The 17,056-nt window shown below is 50.4% G+C and overlaps 1 protein-coding gene across 3 annotated transcripts; it reads right to left on the reverse strand.

Moving 5' to 3' along the window:
• Positions 1-1,252: 1,252 nt before the first annotated feature.
• On the reverse strand, positions 1,253-16,849 carry RINL (Ras and Rab interactor like). Of its 3 annotated transcripts, XM_057300606.2 has the most exons (12): positions 16,826-16,849; positions 15,294-15,382; positions 14,932-15,091; positions 12,491-12,593; positions 10,423-10,495; positions 10,272-10,336; positions 9,703-9,852; positions 9,195-9,617; positions 8,568-8,885; positions 8,175-8,306; positions 7,849-8,012; positions 6,536-7,768 (listed from the first exon to the last, which is right to left on the reverse strand). In XM_057300606.2, the coding sequence occupies exons 2-12, from the start codon at positions 15,341-15,343 to the stop codon at positions 7,706-7,708; spliced, it is 1,701 nt and encodes a 566-aa protein (XP_057156589.1). In that variant the 5' UTR covers positions 15,344-15,382; positions 16,826-16,849; the 3' UTR covers positions 6,536-7,705. The 3 variants fall into 3 exon arrangements, with proteins under 3 accessions (XP_034800816.1, XP_057156589.1, XP_034800814.1); XM_034944925.3 differs by lacking the exons at positions 6,536-7,768; positions 16,826-16,849 and adding an exon at positions 1,253-4,739 and having other exon boundaries at positions 15,294-15,375; XM_034944923.3 differs by having other exon boundaries at positions 6,536-8,012.
• Positions 16,850-17,056: the final 207 nt, after the last annotated feature.

A 17,056-nucleotide genomic window follows, 5' to 3' on the forward strand; every position in this document is an offset into this window, starting at 1 on the left:
ATAGTGTATAATATATACTATATTATATAGTGTATAATATATACTATATTATATATAGCATATCATATATAGTGTATATAATATATACTATATTATATAGTGTATATAATATATACTATATTATATAGTATATAATATATACTATATAATATAGTATATATTATATACTATATTATATAGTGTATAATATATACTATATTATATAGTGTATAATATATACTATATTATATAGTGTATAATATATACTATATTATATAGTGTATAATATATACTATATTATATATATGTTATATATATAAATATAATTGGGTTTTTTTTGTTTGTTTTTTTGGTAGAGATGGGGTCTTGCTACGTTACCTCGGCTGATCTCAAACTCCGGGCTTCAGGCAATCCTCCTGCCTCAGCCTCCCAAAATGCTGGGATTACAGTAGCTAGCTACCACACCCACAGAAGTTTTCTTTTCGTTTTTGAGACGGAATTTTGCTCTGTCGCCCAGGCTGGAGTGCAGTGGCATGATCTCAGCTCACTGCAGCCTCCACCTCCTGGGTTCAAGCAATTCTCCTGCCTCGGCCTCCCTAGTAGCTGGGATTACAGACATGCACCACCATGCCCAGCTAATTTTTTTTTTTTTTTGAGATGGAGTTTTGCTCTTGTTGCCCAGGCTGGAGTGCAATGGTGTGATCTCGGCTCACTGCAACCTCCATCTCCCAGGTTCAAGCGATTCTCCTGTCTCAGCCTCCTGAGTAGCTGGGATTACAGGCATGTGCCACCGTGCTTGGCTAAATTTTTTTGTATTTTTAGTAGAGACGGGGTTTCTCCATGTTGATCAGGCTGGTCTTGAACTCCTGACTTCAGGTGATCCGCCTGCCTTGGTCTCCCAAAGTGCTGGGATTGCAGGCATGAGCCACCACACCCAGCCGCTAATTTTTATATTTTTAGTAGAGACAGGGTTTCAACATGTTGCCCAGGCTGGTCTTGAATTCCTGACCTCAAGTGATCCACCTGCCTTGGCCTCCCAAAGTGCTGGGATGGGTGTGAACCACCACGCCTGCAGAAGTTTTCTTAAGCCTCCTTGTAAACCCTCTGTTTTTCACTGTCCCCCGCCCAGTGTTACAGACCACAAGTTCTTGGGATCTGAATGCAACTGAAATTGACTTGAGGCCAAAAGAGTTTTCCCAGACAAGACTTCATTGGAGTTTATGCCTGGGTATGAGGGAGACAGCACAAGAGAAAGAGAGCAAATTTGCTGGCTGACTCTTGGAAAAGAGCCAGTAGGGCTTTTTTATTAGGCAAAGCTCTGGAATTGACATTAGCGGGAGGATATACAGGCTGAGCTGGGCAAAACATGTGAGGAGTAGAGCACTCATGAGGACACTTGTCTGGCTGCGATGGTTATCTTGAGTAATGGGCCACATGGTGTTCTGGCAGGTGCAACAAGGCTGTAAATCAATTGTTCAGCTTTCCTTCTGGAGCTGGGACACTCACACCCTCGGTTACTTCCTAAGGCCAGTTCCTGAAATTCTTTGTTTTTTCTTTTGTTTGAGACAGAGTCTTGCTCTGTTGTGCCCAGGCTGGAGTGCGGTGGTGCTATCTTGGCTCACTGCAACCTCCTTCTCCCAGGTTCAAGCGATCCTCCTGACTCAACCTCCCGAGTAGCTGGGATTACAGGCGCCTGCTACCACGCCCGGCTAATTTTTATATTTTTAGTAGAGATGGGGTTTCACCATGTTGGCCACACTAGTCTCGAACTCCTGACCTCAAGTGAGCCACCCGCCTCGGCCTCCCAAAGTGCTGGGATTACAGGCGTGAGCTACCGCGCCCAGTCTCGCTATTGATTCTTTTTGCTTCCACGGACAACTTTTTATTTCCTATCTTCCATCTGTGAGGGCGTTCAGGACTTTTGGGCCTTTGTGTATAAACAGTCAACTCTGTGGAGCGGAGACCCTAGAGAATATGGCCAGAGAGAAATGTGAGCTGTACTCCATTGGCAGCTAGCAAAACTTTCCTTTCTTTGAGCTGTCTTTGCAGTGGTTCTAGATCTTGGGAGGACGGCTGTAGATGCCCTGCATCCTTGGTTAAGTCATACTTGGTTAAGGCTTATAGGTTTCACTTCGGAGAGTACCTGTGGTGAAGAAGTTCACAAGCCAGGAATACCACCTGTTTGTCCCAGCTAAAAGCTGGTAATATGGCTGGACACTGTGGCTCTCACGCCTGTAATCCCAGCACTTTGGGAAGCCAAGGCGGGTGGATCACCTGAGGTCTGGAGTTCGAGACCAGCCTGACCAATATGGTGAAACTCTATGTCTACTAAAAATACAAAAATTAGCCGGACATGGTGGTGTCTGCCTGTATTCCCAGCTACTTGGGAGGCTGAGACAAAAGAATTGTTTGAACCCAGGAGGCGGAGGTTGCAGTGAGCTGAGATTGCACCACTGCACTCCAGCCTGGGCAACAGACAGAGACTCCATCTCAAAAATAAAATAAATAAAGAAAGAAATTTATTTATTTTAATAAGAAATTTAATCTGGTAATAAGAAATTTAAGAGTATTTATTTTGAAGAGCTTTATAGTTAGAAGTCAGCTTAATCAATATCCAAGTTTTTTTTTTTTTTTTTTTTTTTTAAGACTGAGTCTTGCTTGTCACCCAGGCTGGAGCGCAGTGACACGATCTCGGCTCACTGCAACCTCTGCCTCCTGGGTTCAATGAAGCCATTCTCCTGCCTCAGCCTCCCCAGTAGCTGGGATTACAAGGGCGCACCACCACGCCCAGCTAATTTTTGTATTTTTAGTGGAGACGGGCTTTCACCATGTTGGCCAGGCTGGTTTCGAACTCCTGACCTCGCGATCTGCCCGCCTTGGCCTCCCAAAGTGCTAGGATTACAGGCGTGAGCCACCATGCCGGGCCCCAAGTTATATATATATATATTTAACAGGACTTTCTGACTTTTCTCTTTGAATCTTTTTTCGTGGACTAGAACTTTTTTTTTTCAAACACAGAAAAACCCTGTGTGCTTGGTATGACCACTTCCTTTGTTCACTTCCTCCCTTTTTCTTTTTTTCTTCTTTCTTGAGGTGGGGTCTTGCTCTGTTGCCCAGGCTGGAGTGCAGTGGTGTGATCACAGCTCTGCAGCTTTGACCTCCTGGGCTGAAGCAATCATTCCACCTTCACCTCCCAAAGTGCTGGGATTACAGACATGAGCTTCTATGCCCGGCCCACTTCCTTTATTAAAAATTATTTTTCCATGATGTGAGTGAGAGCCCAAGGGGAGACTTCTAGCATGAAGCCCAGAGCTCCACAGCAAACAGGAGCTTGAGTTTGACCCTAAGCCCTCAACCAGCGATACCCCAAACAGCTGCCATTTGAGTTTCACGTCCCTTTTTTTTTTTTTTGCCACACATTCATGCATCACCTGCCCTCTTCACTGCTTAATAATTTTCTTTAAATCAACCCACTCTTTTGTTTTTAATTCAACACTTTATTTAAACAGGAGATGTCATTTCACTCCAGGAAGTAGAAAACCAGTGTCAGTTGGCACACATAGACTCTAATAGTACAAATAAATCCAATGATTCAGCAACAACAGAGAAGTGCTAAAAGCACTGGGTGAAAGGTGTTGGGGAACAGGTTGGTCACCAGGTCTCAAGGTGACACCCACAGATGATGCAAGAATTCAAAGGTTCACGCCTATAATCCCAGCACTTTGGGAGGCCGAGGCGGGTGGATCACTTGAGGTCAGGAGTTCAAAACCAGCCTGGGCAACATGACGAAACCCCATTTCTACAAAACATACTGAAAATTAGCTGGGCATGGTGGTGGTGTGCACCTGTAGTCCTAGTACTACTAAGCTGAAGTGGGAGGATCGTGGGAGGTGGAGATTGCAGTAAGCCTAGATCACACCACTGCACTCCAGCCTGGGCGACAGAGTGAGACCCTGTCTCAAAAACAAACCGACAAACAACAACAAAAAATAAAACAAAAAACAAGGGGAGAAGATGGCCATCTGCAAGCCAAGGAGAGAGCCCTCAGAAGGAAGTCTATTGTGTTGACACCTCGAACTGGAACTATTGTAACTGCCCAAGGGGTTCACGTTTCCTGCTGCCTAGACAGAGCCCATACATCAAAACAGGGGAATTGCAATAGAGAAAGAGTAATTCGCTGGGCGCAGTGGCTGACGCCTGTAATCCCACCACTTTGGGAGGCTGAGGTGGGTGGATCACGAGGTCAGGAAATCGAGACCATTCTGGCTAACACAGTGAAACCCTGTCTCTACTAAAAACACAAAAAATTAGCCGGGCGTGGCGGCACGTGCCTGCAGTCCCAGCTACTTGGGAAGCTGAGGCAGGAGAATGGCGTGAACCCGGGAGGCGGAGCTTCCAGTGATGCAATGAGCTGAGACCACGCCACTGCACTCCAGCCTGGGCAACACAGCAAGACTCCGCCTTAAAAAAAAAAAAAAAGAGTAATTCACGCAGAGGAGCCAGAGCCTGCTGTGTGGGAGACCGGAGTTTTATTACTACTCAAATCAGTCTCCCTGAGCATTCTAGGATCAGAGCTTTTAACAACAACGCGGTGGGTGGGGGGAAGCTAGTGAGCCAGGAGTGTTGATTGCTCAGGAATGAAATCATAGGGAGTCGAAGCTGTCTTCTTGAGCTGAGTCAGTTCCTGTATAGGGGGCCACAAGATCAGAAGAGCCAGTTTATTGATCTGGTGGTGCCCACCGATCCATCAAGTGCAGGGTCTGCAAAATATTCCAAGCACTGATCTTAGGAGCAGTTTAGGGAGGGTCAGAATCTTGTAGCCTCTGGCTGCATGACTCCTAAACCATAATTTCTAATCTTATGACTAATGTTAGTCCTACAAAGGCAATCTAGTTCCCAGACAAGAAGGAGGTCTGCTGTTGGGCGCGGCGGCTCACGCCTGTAATCCCAGCGCTTTGGGAGGCCGAGGTGGGCTGATCACAAAGTCAAGAGATCGAGACCATCCTGGCCAACATGGTGAAACCGTGTCTCTACTAAAAATACAAAAATTAGCCAGGCGTGGTGGCACATACCTGTAGTCCCAGCTACTCAGGAGGCTGAGGCAGGAGAATTGCCTGAACCCGGGAGGCGGAGGTTGCAGTGAGCTGAGATTGCGCCACTGCACTCCAGCTTGGGCAACAGAGCCAGAATCTGTCTCACAAAAAAAAAAAAAAGAGGGAGGTCTGCTTTGGGAAAGGGCTGTTTTCAACTTTGTTTAAACTATAAACTGTTTCTCTCAAAGTTAGTTCAGCCTACATCTAGGAATGAACAAGGACAGCTTGGAGATTAGAAGCAAGATGGAGTCAATTATGTTAGATCTCTTTCACTGTCTCAGTCATAATTTTGCAAACGCAGTTTCACTGTGAGGAAATAAATTTCTGTTGTTTAAACCACACAGTCTGTGATCTTTTTTTTTTTTCTTTTTTGAGACAGAGTCTCGCTCTGTCGCCCAGACTGGAGTGCAGTGGCACAATCTCAGCTCACTGCAACCTCCACCTCCCAGGTTCAAGCGATTCTCCTGCCCCAGCCTCCTGAGTAGCTGGGATTATGGGCGCGCGTCACCATGCCTCAGCCTCCCGAGTAGCTGGGATTACAGGCGCGTCACCATGCCCGGCTAATTTTTTTTTTTTTTTGTATTTTTAGTAGAGACGGGGTTTCACCATGTTGGCCAGGCTGGTCTCGAACTCCTGACCTCGTGACCCGCCTGCCTCGGCCTCCCAAAGTGTTGGGATTACAAGCGTGAGCCACCGCACCCGGCCATCTGTGGTCTTTTTGATGGCAGCTCTAGCTGACTAGCCTATCTCCTTAGCTCAATGGTCAAAGTTAGCTTTACCAATCACGGCCCCTGATGGGATTCAGGTACCGAGAAGGACACAGCGTCCCTGCGGAGTATTCTTCCCCACAGCTGCAAGACCAGATTTTAATCATGAGGAAGCAGCAGACGAGGCCAGAAACTGGGACTGTCCACAGGACAACTGGCCAGGGCTCTTTGAACAGCCAGGGTCAGTCCAGCTGCTACACATGTGAGGTAAGAAAAAAAAAAGCCAACGTCAGGAGCCTCTCTGAACCTATTGTGGTTTGGAGGCTGTCCAGTTTATTTACAAATTGAAAAAAGTTATATATATAAATTATTATATTATTGTTTTATAATATTTATATTATTTTATAAATTAATATAATTATGATTATAAATTAAATATTTTAATTTATATATAAATTATTTTTTATTTTTGTAAATATATAAATCTATCTATATATAGATATATCTATACGTATAGATACAGATAGATACCTCATGTAGCTAGTGCATACTTGAAATGTGACTAGTCCAAACTGTGATGTGATTAAGTGTAAAATGCACAGTAAATTTCAAAGCTTTAGCATACACACACACAAACATACAAAGTTTTAAATATGTCAGTAACTTTTTAATATGGATACATGTTGAAGTGATAATATTTGGGATACATTGTGTTAAATCAAATATATTATTATTAACGTTAACTTCACTTGTTTCTATTTATTTATTTATTTATTTATTTATTTTTGAGATGGTGTTTCACTCTTGTTGCCCAGGCTGGAGTGCAATGGCACAATCTCGGCTCACTGCAATCTCCGCCTCCCGGGTTCAAGCCATTCTCCTGCCTTAGCCTCCGGAGTAGCTGGGATTACAGGCATGCGCCACCATGCCCGGCTAAGTTTGTATTTTTAGTAGAGACGGGTTTCTCCATGTTTGTCAGGCTGGTCCTGAACTCCCGACCTCAGGTGATCTGCCCGCCTTGGCCTCCCAAAGTGCTGGGATTACAGGCATGAGCGACCGCACCCGGCCTCACTTGTTTCTTTTTAGTTTTTTGAATTGTAGTTACTATGAACAATGAAATACATAAATATATGGTTTGTTAGCATGTGATACATTCTTTGGGAAAAACGATCACATCTGGGCATGGTGGCTCACGCCTATAATCTCAGCACTTTGGGAGGCCGACGTGGGAGGATTGCTTGAGGTTAGGAGTTTGAGACCAGCCTGGGCAACAGAGAGAGACCTCATCTTTATAAAAAATTTTAAAAATTAGACAGGCATGGTGGTAGGTGCCTGTAGTCTCAGCTACTTGGTAGGCAGAGGCAGGGGGCTTGTTTGAGCCAGGAGGTTAAGGCTGCAGTGAGCCGAGATCATGCCACTACACTCCAGCCTGGGCAACAGACAGAGACGTTCTTTCAAAACAAAACAAAACCCCCTGTTCCTCAAGCAAGATGCCAGACGTACCTGGGTCAGTCCAGACTCCTGACCTATGTGGTTTAGGAGCAGCAAGGAGGAGGGAGGGGTCCCAGGAAAAGGGAACAGCCTACCTCTGGGCCTTTGCACTGGCTCATCCTGCTTCCCGGAATGCTCTTCCTAATACCCACTCTGCTCCTCCCTTCCCCTCCCCTCCTTCAGGCCTTTCTGCAGATGTCACCTCAGTGAGGCTTTCTCTGATACCCCTGTCTAAAACTGCAAAGCCTCCTGAGTAGCTGGTACCACAGGAGTACGCCACCACGCCCGCCTAATTTTTGTTTATTTTTTTTTTGGTAGATGGGGGTCCCACTGTTTTGCCCAGGCTGGTCTCAAACTCCTGGGCTCAAGCAATCCTCCCACCTTGGCCTCCCAAAATGTTGGGATTACAGGCATGAACGGAGGGGTGTGAAACCCCTAGTTGTCACTGGTCCCTGTCACAGTCTCTTCTGCCCATGGCTCCTTAAAGGGCAGGTTGGCCTGTGGGGAGAGGTGGGAGCTGGGTCAGAAGGGCACCAGGTCTCACCCTCCCTTCTACTTGCAGCCAGATGGGCAGTCACCTGGGCTCTGGGATGATCCTTTCTGTGCAGCGTCCGCCTGCGGTGCCACTGGTGCAGGGAGGCGCGGGCCTCGGAGCTGAGCCCCCGGGGAGCGCGGTCTGTTTCGGGCTGGTAGTGGGCAATGTGGTGCAGCGCCCCAAACCACGTGGTCAGGTAGTACCCAGCTGGGGACAGAAAGGGAAGTCAGTTCCGCCCTCTCGGCTTCCCTGGTCGCCCCAAATCCCCCTGCAGTTTGCCTGCCGTCCCTCCTGCTGCGGGGGGAGGCTGTTGGGGATCCCGGAGGTACTGGATCGCTGGGTTCCAGCATTCTGGAGTTGGGGGCTCACCCTCTCCCTGCAGCTCATCTGGATCTAAGAGCTCCATAAGAAACTCTACGTCCAGCTGCGTCTCCCCAATGTCCGGGCTCCAGATGAGTTCCTCGGTCAGCGCCGGCAGGAAGGCGTCGGCCCCCAGGGGATCTGGGAAAACCCGAGGAAAGGTCTTGAGATGGATGGGGGCGCGTAGACACCTTCCATCCGATCCCCAGGACCACGAGGGCTGGCTGCCCCTCCACCTTGTCGGGCATGACAGCGCCTCCTACCAGAATCTCCAGGACCACATAGATTCCTCCCACCAGTGCTACCCTCTCCCTCGACGTGCGCCTGCATACTCGCCTCCCGCCTGGCTCCCTCAACTCTCAAGGCTCTCCCCACCACGCTAGACGTTGACCCCTCCCTTACCTTGGTTCTCGCCTCGAGCCAGGCCCGCATAGACATCTCTGCACACCTCCAAGAGGAGCGCCACCTTGCGGCGCGGGGCGCAGGCAGCGTGGAGGTGCGCAAGGCGCTCGTGGATGCGGCTCCGCAAGGCGGGGGCGGGGCTCTGCCCTTCCGGTCCCGGCCCCTGTGCCCCCGGAGGCCCCGCCCCCGCCCGCAGGGCTGTTTGTCGCCGCCGCAGCCGCCGCAGCTCCGGTGCTCGGAGTGTGCGGAGTCGTGTCCACAGGGCCGGCTTCAGGGGCGCCAGCACCGCCTGGCACACCGCCGTCTCCAGCGCGGGGCCTGCGGGGTGTGGGGGACGGGTGAGCACAGGAGCGCCAAGTTGTCCCACGCCCACCCACGCGCTCCAACAACCCACCCTGGCCCACAGCCACCCCTGCCTAGCTCTGGTCCCCCGTGAGTGTAGACATGGTTGTGAACATGTGTGGAAGAGTTAGCCTGGGTGTGAACTTGCGCGCATACGTGGGCGATAGAACGCGTGGGATGTGTAGGAAGGGCGTGTGGGTGCAGAAGGAAACGTGTGCGCACCGATGGAGAGGACGAAGTTGCACACTTGAACCCGTGGGGGCTCCCTTCCAGTCCTCCCATTACCTGGATCCTCGTCCTTCTTGGGGAGCCCAGGACCTCTGCTTCCAAAGACAGCCCTGATGTAGGAGTCCTTTGCCAGATGATCCTGGAGGTCAGTAAGGAGGTGCCGCACATCCTGAAGCAGCTCCGTGGCCGGGTCCCCAGACCCGTGGGGACCCCCAGAATCTGAGGCGATGCGCACCCGAAGGCTTCGGTACTGCCTGGCCACGTAGCTGCTCCGGGCCCTGACCAGAGACTGGACGTGAATGGTGAGCACGTCCTCAGGGCCTTCCTCTTCCGGGTCGTCCTCCCTTCCTTCCTCCTTTCCTTCAAGGTCTTCCTCCTCCTCTTCCAGGAGGCTGGCGAGAGCCGGCCCAGGATGGTCCACTTCCGGGCTGAGCGGGCCTTTCACCCAGGAGACCCCGTGAGGCGCAGGGTTCCTGGGGGCTGGAAGTGAGGAGGGCGTTCGGTCGCCTAGAACAGGGGCAGCAGCTCCCTCCCCCTCAGAGGCCCAGGGCCCCGCCCAGCTAACCTGGATCATGTCTCTGAGCAGCCTCTGGCTCTGTTTCTTGAGGGGTCTGCTCCCTCCCCCAGCCTCTGTGGGTCTCCAGGTAGAGCTGGTTCACAATGGAAAGCACCTTCCCTGGGGTGTCCTGTTGGACCCTGCCGATCTGCACAGGATCTGGAGCCAGCAGAAGTGAGAAGGTGTCCTAGGTATCCAAGGGACCAACCCTGGTCCCCTCAAGGCGCCAGGAGACTTACTTCCCAGCTTCATTGCTGGAGGTGCTGAGGCTTAGCTCCTGGCCCCTCCTCAGTCAGACCCAGGAGTCCAGGTCCCTAGTCCCCTTCTCACTTAGGCCCAGGCATCCGGGACCCCCAGTTCCTTCCTCCTCCAATCCCCTCCTCTGTTAGGACCTAGGAATACAGGTCCCCATCCCCTCCTCCCTCTGGGACTACAAAGTCCAGGCCCCCAGCTCTCTCTAGTCTCCAGGTCTATATTCCCCTCAAACCCAGTAGTCTGGGCCCCAAAGCCCCATTTATTCCCTTGGAGCAAGGAAATTGGCAGGTTGGCTGTGCCCTCTTTAGAGAACCATGCCTCACCTGTGTGTTCATCTCTGGGCCCTAGAGTGGGAGGGGGCAAGAGCAGGGTTCTGGGCAGAACATCCCTGAGAATAAAGAGGTGGGAGCCACAGTGTCAGTGGGGTGTCTTAGGGAAGGGTCCCCCTTAGTGCCTCAGATGGGTGACCTGTACCTGCTGGCTGATAGAAAGGCCAGGAGATGGGGCAGGTCTGGCATGCAGAGGTTGGAGGATTCCAGGGACACACCTGTGGTGGGGGGAGGAAGAAGGAGAAAGTAAACTCGAGTGGTGGCGGTTTTCTGTCCCCTGGGATGCTCTTGCTCCTCCATTCCTTCAGAATCCCCCCAGGGACCTTCAGAACAGGGAAGTTCCCACTCCTTGGAGTCTCCATCTTTACTCTTGTGTACCACTTATGCCACCAACAAGGATTCATTCATTAGACAAACATTTACTGAGCCCTTAGTCCTTTCCAGGCACTGGAGATACAGTTATCAAAAGGCAGACAAGTTCACTGCCTTCCTGTAGCTTACCTTTTAGCGGGGGGCAGAGGGGGAAAAGGCAGAATATAAATGAATAAACAGTCAGGGTACAGTGGCTCACGCCTGTAATTCCAGCACTTTGGGAAGCCGAGGTGGGCGAATCACCTGAAGTCAGGAGTTCGAGACCAGCCTGGCCAACATGGCGAAACCCCGTCTCTATTAAAAATACAAAAATTAGCTGGGCATGGTGGTGGGCGCCTGTAATCCCGGATACTTGGGAGCCTGAGGCAGGAGAATCACTCGAACTCGGGAAGTGGAGGTTGAAGTGAGCTGAGATTGAGCCATTGCACTCCAGCCTGGGCGACAAAAGTGAGACTATCTCAATAAATAAATAAATAAATAAAAATTTTAAAAAAGAGTCAACAAAGTGGATATTGTATTGAGTGCTATGAAGAAAATGGAGTGATTGAAAGTGACCAAGAGGCCGGGCATGGTGACTTACGCCTGTAATCCCATCACTTTGGGAGGCTGAGGTGGGTGGATCACTTGAGGTCAGGAGTTCAAGCCAGCCTGGCCAACATGGCAAAACCCATCTCTATTAAAAATACAAAAAATTGGGAGGTGGGGGCCTAGGGGAGGGATAGCATTAGAAGAAATACCTAATGTAGATCATGGGTTGATGGGTGCAGCAAACCACCATGGCACCTGTATACCTATGTAACAAACCTGCACGTTCTGGACATGTATCCCAAAACTTAAAGTACGATAAAAAATAAATAAATAAAAATAAAAATAAACCAAAAAATTAGTCATGTGTGGTGGTGTACACCTGTAATCCCAGCTACTTGGGAGGCTGAGGCATGAGAATTGCTTGAACCTGGGCGGTAGAGGTGGCAGTGAGTTGGGATTGGGCCACTGCACTCCGCCTGAGCGACAGAGTGAGACTCTGTCTAAAAAAAAAAAGAAAAAGAAAGTGACCAAGGTGCCATCTTTTAACTATGATGGTCAAGAAAGTTTATATTTCTGCAGAGGCCTGGAGGATGGAGACTAAACCAGCCCCTCCAGGAAAAGCATTCATACAGGACGAACACAAGCAGAGGTCCCGAAGCTGGAACACACTTAGCATGCTAAAGACACACAGAGGGGAACAGTGTGTATGGGGCAGAGTGAATGAGGGGCAATAGATAGAGAGACAGGAAGGAACTACATCACACAGCACCTTATAGATCATGACAAGGAGTTTACATTTTGTATCTAAGGACGTTGCATGCTCTTTGCAGGATTTGGGGTAGGGGTGTATAACATCTGATTGATACTGAAAAATATCTTGGGCTCAGAATGGATTGCGGGAAGGAAAGGGAGACAGGATTGGGAATATTCATCACATATTTTGGAAACAAAGCTGACAGGTGTTTTTGTTTTGTTTTGTTTTGGCAGGGTTTCCCTCTGTTGCCAAGGCTGGAGGGCAGTGGTGTGATCTTGGCTCACTGCAACCTCCGCCTCCTGGGTTCAAGCTATTCTCGTGCCTCGGCCTGCCAAGCAGCTGGGATTACAGTCGCGTGTCACCAAGCCCGGCTAATTTTTGTAGAGACGGGGTTTTGCCATGTTGGCCAGGCTGGTCTCGAAATCCTGGCCTCAAGCGATCCACCCGCTTCGACCTACCAAAGTGCTGGGATTACAGGCGTGAGCCACCGCGCCGGTCCAGCTGATAGTTCTTAGTGATCAATTGACTGTGGGCTGGAACCTCAGGGGAGGTGCCTTACCTCTGGGAATCTTCTGGATCTGGTAGGTGTTGACTTCTCCTGGTAAAGGTCCTGACCTCAACACCAGGGCCTGGCTGGGGTCACGTCCTGTGACCAAGAAACTCTGGGGGATAGAGACAAAGGCCAGCGTGACAAAGGTGTGCGCAGATGTCTGTTGCTTTTGCCTGACTAGCATCCATTTCCCTTATTTTGGGTTCCACACCCCAAATTTCCTTTAGGGAAACCCTCTCCCTACTTTCGGTCCATGTGTGTTGGGCTGACTTCCCCCAAGCCCTGGCGGGGTGGGCCCATGACCTGATCTAGCCAACAGGATGAGGGTGCTCTCGGCCCACTGTTTGGTTCAGGGAACAGGCATATGACTCAAGCTCAGCCAATGGACATCTTCCACAGGATTTTTTTTTTTTTGAGACGGAGTCTCGCCCTGTCGCCCAGGCTGGAGTGCAGTGGCACAATCTCTGCGCACTGCAACCTCCGCCTCCCGGGGTCAAGCGATTCTCCTGCCTCAGCCTCCCAAGTAGCTGGGATTACGGGCAACTGCCACCACGCCCGGCTAAGTTTTTGTATTTTTAGCAGAGACAGAGTTTCACCACGTTGGCCAAGCTAGTCTTGAACTCCTGACCTCAAGTGATCCGCTCTTCTCAGCCTCTCATAGTGCTGGGACAATAGGCGTGAGCCACTGCGTGCTGGAGCTCTTTTGGAAATACTTCATTTGTTACACTGGTGTTGCTAAACTGGTGGGATACAGCTCTGAGCTGGGAAGGATGATACCCTCCTGAGGAGGAAGCTGTGGTAGCCCCCGTTTGCTGTCGTCTCCAAATCTATTCCACATTCCTTGCAGAATTCCTTGTTCACGGCATTAATATATCCAGCCATGAGTAAGATTGATATATGGATCATGATTGATATAGGTGGTGGTTCTTAGCTCTGGCTGTATACGTCCCAAGAGAGCTGTTAAAAATATTGCTACAGCCGGGCACGGTGGCTCACGCCTGTAATCCCAGCACTTTGGGAGGCCGAGGCGGGTGGATCACCTGAGGGCAGGAGTTCGAGACCACCCTGGCCAACGTGGTGAATCCCAGTCTCTACTAAAAATACAAAAATTAGCCGGGTGTAATGGCGGGCGCCTGTAATCCCAGCTACTCGGGAGGCTGAGGCAGGAGAATCGCTTGAACCCGGGAGGCAGAGGTTGCAGTGAGCCAATATCGTGCCACTGCACTCCAGCTTGGGTGACAGAGGGAGACTCTATCTCAAAAAAAAATAATAAAAATAATAAATAAAAAATTAAAAATATTGCTACCTGGGCCCCATCCTTTTTTTTTTTTTTCTTTTTTTTTTTTAATAGAGACTGGGCCTTGCTCTGTTGCCCAGGCTGGTCTTGAACTCCTAGGCTTAAGCGATCCTCCTACCTCAGCCTCCCAAAATGCTGGGATTACAGGCGTGAGTCACCACACCCGGCCAGCCATCTATATTTTCTGAATCAGTTGTGAAAACCTTTATTTTGGCCGGGGACGGTGGTTCACACCTGTAATCCCAGCACTTTGGGAGGCAGAGATGGGTGGATCACCTGACGTCAGGAGTTTGAGACCAGCTTGGCCAACATGGTGAAATCCCATCTCTACTAAAAATACAAAAAATTAGCCACGCGTTGTGGCAGATGCCTGTAATCCCAGTTACTCAGGAGGCTGGGGCAGCAGAATCGCTTGAACCTGGGAGGCCGAAGTTGCAGTGTGCCGAGATCATGCCATTGCACTCCAGCCTGGGCAACAAGAGTGAAACTCTCAAAATTAAAAAAAAAAAAGAAAAGAAAACCTTTATTTTTCCTGTAAAATAAACAGATGCAAGTGGTGCCTCTGTTCTTCCTGCCTGGAATGCACGCAGGTGCTTGGGCCTGGGGCAGCCCCCGGGAAGCTGTGAGAGAAGTCCAAGAGAATTATAGCTATGCTAGCCTCAATGTCACTGCGCTGCTGATCTAAAGCCAGCAGCTGCCTTTTTGGTTATGTTAGGAAGATAAATGCCTATTTGTTTAAGCCGCTGTAGGACAGGTGTTTGTTATATTCAGTCCCAAATATCCAAAATTCCCCGCAGTTGAAAGCAAAGCCAAGAAATGGGATGAAGAGGAATTTATAAGTGTTCTGAAGTTCAGGATCCAGACCTTCCTGAAATTACATTTTTTTTTTTTTTTTTTTTTTAGACAGGGTCTTGCTCCATCACCCAGGCTCGAGTGAAGTGGCATGATCTCAGCTCACTGCCGCCTTGACCTCCTGAGCTCAAATGATCCTCCCACCTCAGCCTCATGAGTAGCTAGGACTGCAGGCGTGAGCCATTGCACCCGGCAATAAATAGCCTTTTTGGTTTGCCCAATTTGTGTCGTGTTTGTCGCTAGTAACCAGCAGAGTCCTAATCTAGGGTGTCAGGATGGGTCCCCAGCTGTGAGTACTCACCCCTAGTGGCCACAGCCCCACAAGGGCCTCCGCATCCTGGGTATCCAGCTCTGGCACATGCCACACCCCCCATGTCCTCTGCAGGCGAGTAAGTGGCTCTAGGGTGCTGAGGACCCCTAGAGGGGTCCTGTCTGCTTTGTTCACCTGTGGTGGGACCAGCCTGGGATGGACAGTGCCCAGGGAGTCAGGGGTCAGAGGTGGGCAGTGGGACAATGAGGTGAGGTCAAAGGTACAGGAAGGGGCAGGCCCAGGGCAGAGGCTCAGAGATGTGATTCAGGATTCTGTAGTGAGGGAGGTATTGGATGGAAAGGGTTTCTGGATGCAGGGGAAGGAGGGCATAGCCTCAGCCCTAGTAGCCTCACCTCACCCCCTCTGTGGGGACTTCAGGTGCCTTGTCTTCTGGCTGGGCCATCCTCAGGTTGCAGGAAGCCAGTGAGTCATGACCTGGCCTCTGGCAGGGAGAAAGGTAAGACTCAAGGCTGCTCTAGCCCTCGGGTCATGTTCAAGATATTTACAATCAATATGGCAGAGACCCTGACCAATCAGAATGGACCCCAGAGGCCGCTTGCCGTGGCAGGGGTTAATTCTTTATTTTATTTTTGAGACGGAGGCTCACTGTATTGCCCAGACTGCAGTGCAGTGGCACTATCTCAGCTCACTGCAACCTCCGCCTCCTGGGTTCAAGCGATTCTTGTGCCTCAGTCTCCCGAGTAGTTGGGATTACAGGCGTGCACCACCACGCCTGGGTAATTTTTGTATTTTTTAGTAGAGACAAGGTTTTGACGTGTTACCCAGGCTGGTCTCAAACTCCTGACCTCAAGTGATCCCCCCGCCTCGGCCTCCCAAAGTGCTGAGATTACAGGCATGAGCCACCACACCCGGCAGGCAGGGGTTAAATCTTTAGTACCGGATGGTGGGGAATCTGGGGATCCCAGGAGAGAGGCCAGTGTGTCTTGCGGTGTGGGGAGAGGACTCAAAACAATAGCTCTTTACTGAAGTGGTAGGAAATATTTTAAGATTTTTAACAGCCATGGGGGCTGTGTGAATGTGGGCCAGCCCTTGGCAAAACCCAGTCAGCGCCTGGAAAAGTTTTTGGCCCAGAGTAGGCAGTCCATATATCTGGAAAGGTAATAACATCCCCTCTTCCTCCCTTCCCACACCATGGAGGGGCCACTGAATCTCTTCCCCCAGCATTTTATTATGAAAAATTTCAGACATAGGGAAAAGCTGAAAGAATTGTACAGGAAACATCCATATGCCCACTACCAAGATTCTACCATGAACATTTTACTCATCTTGCTTTATCACACATCTGTTCCTCTCTCTTCATCCACCCATCAGGCCCCAGCTCCTAACCAGGTACAGAGTCCTACGTAGGTTATCACTTAGGGTGGCACTTATCCCAGCAGCAGTCCCAGGAGCAGGAGACCTGGATCGGGGGAGGATCCATCCTCCCTCCCTCCCTCCCTCCCTCCCTTCCTTCCATCCATCCAGTATTTACTGAATACAGGCTGGAATTAGGTGCCTCTGCCCTGGAGAGAGGGTGATGAACAGGACAGGCTCCTCCCCTCAGGGCCTTCCATTCTTGTTTGGGCAGGTGTAGCATATGGATAATAGGCAGCTAAACAAATACATTAGGCCATTGACCAGAAGGCCAGGGTGTTATTAGGAAGGAGGGAGGTGGGCAGGGAGGCGCAGGTGCCCTGCCCAGGCAAGAGCAGGAAGGAAGGGAGGGGAGGGTAGGGGAGAGGGAAGCAGATGCCTGCTTGTGTACCGTGGCAGGGGAGGCGGCTGTGGGCAGTGCATGGCAGGGGTGGGTCAGGGCAGCTGCCTCATACCAAAGGGAGGCAGCAGGGGCTGAAGATGCCAGATGCTCCGTCCCTGGGGGCCCTACCTGTTCTCGGAGGAGAGGCCTGCAGTAGCAGGAAGTGGAGAGAGGAAGCTGAGCAGGCAGGGGGAAGAGGCGGGGCTGGGGTATCTGAAGTCAACTTTCCTCCCTCTTTCTGGGGCCTCAGGCCTTCAGTGACGGGGCTTAGAGGAAGGGACAGTGGCAGGCTGGAAGTCCAGGGGTCAGAGCCACGAGGGCCCCCGTGAGGACCCTCTTGTTACCCCTCACTCTGGATCC

The sequence above is a fragment of the Pan paniscus genome, chromosome 20, assembly GCF_029289425.2.
Source record: "Pan paniscus chromosome 20, NHGRI_mPanPan1-v2.0_pri, whole genome shotgun sequence".
Taxonomy (NCBI): Eukaryota; Metazoa; Chordata; class Mammalia; order Primates; family Hominidae; genus Pan; species Pan paniscus.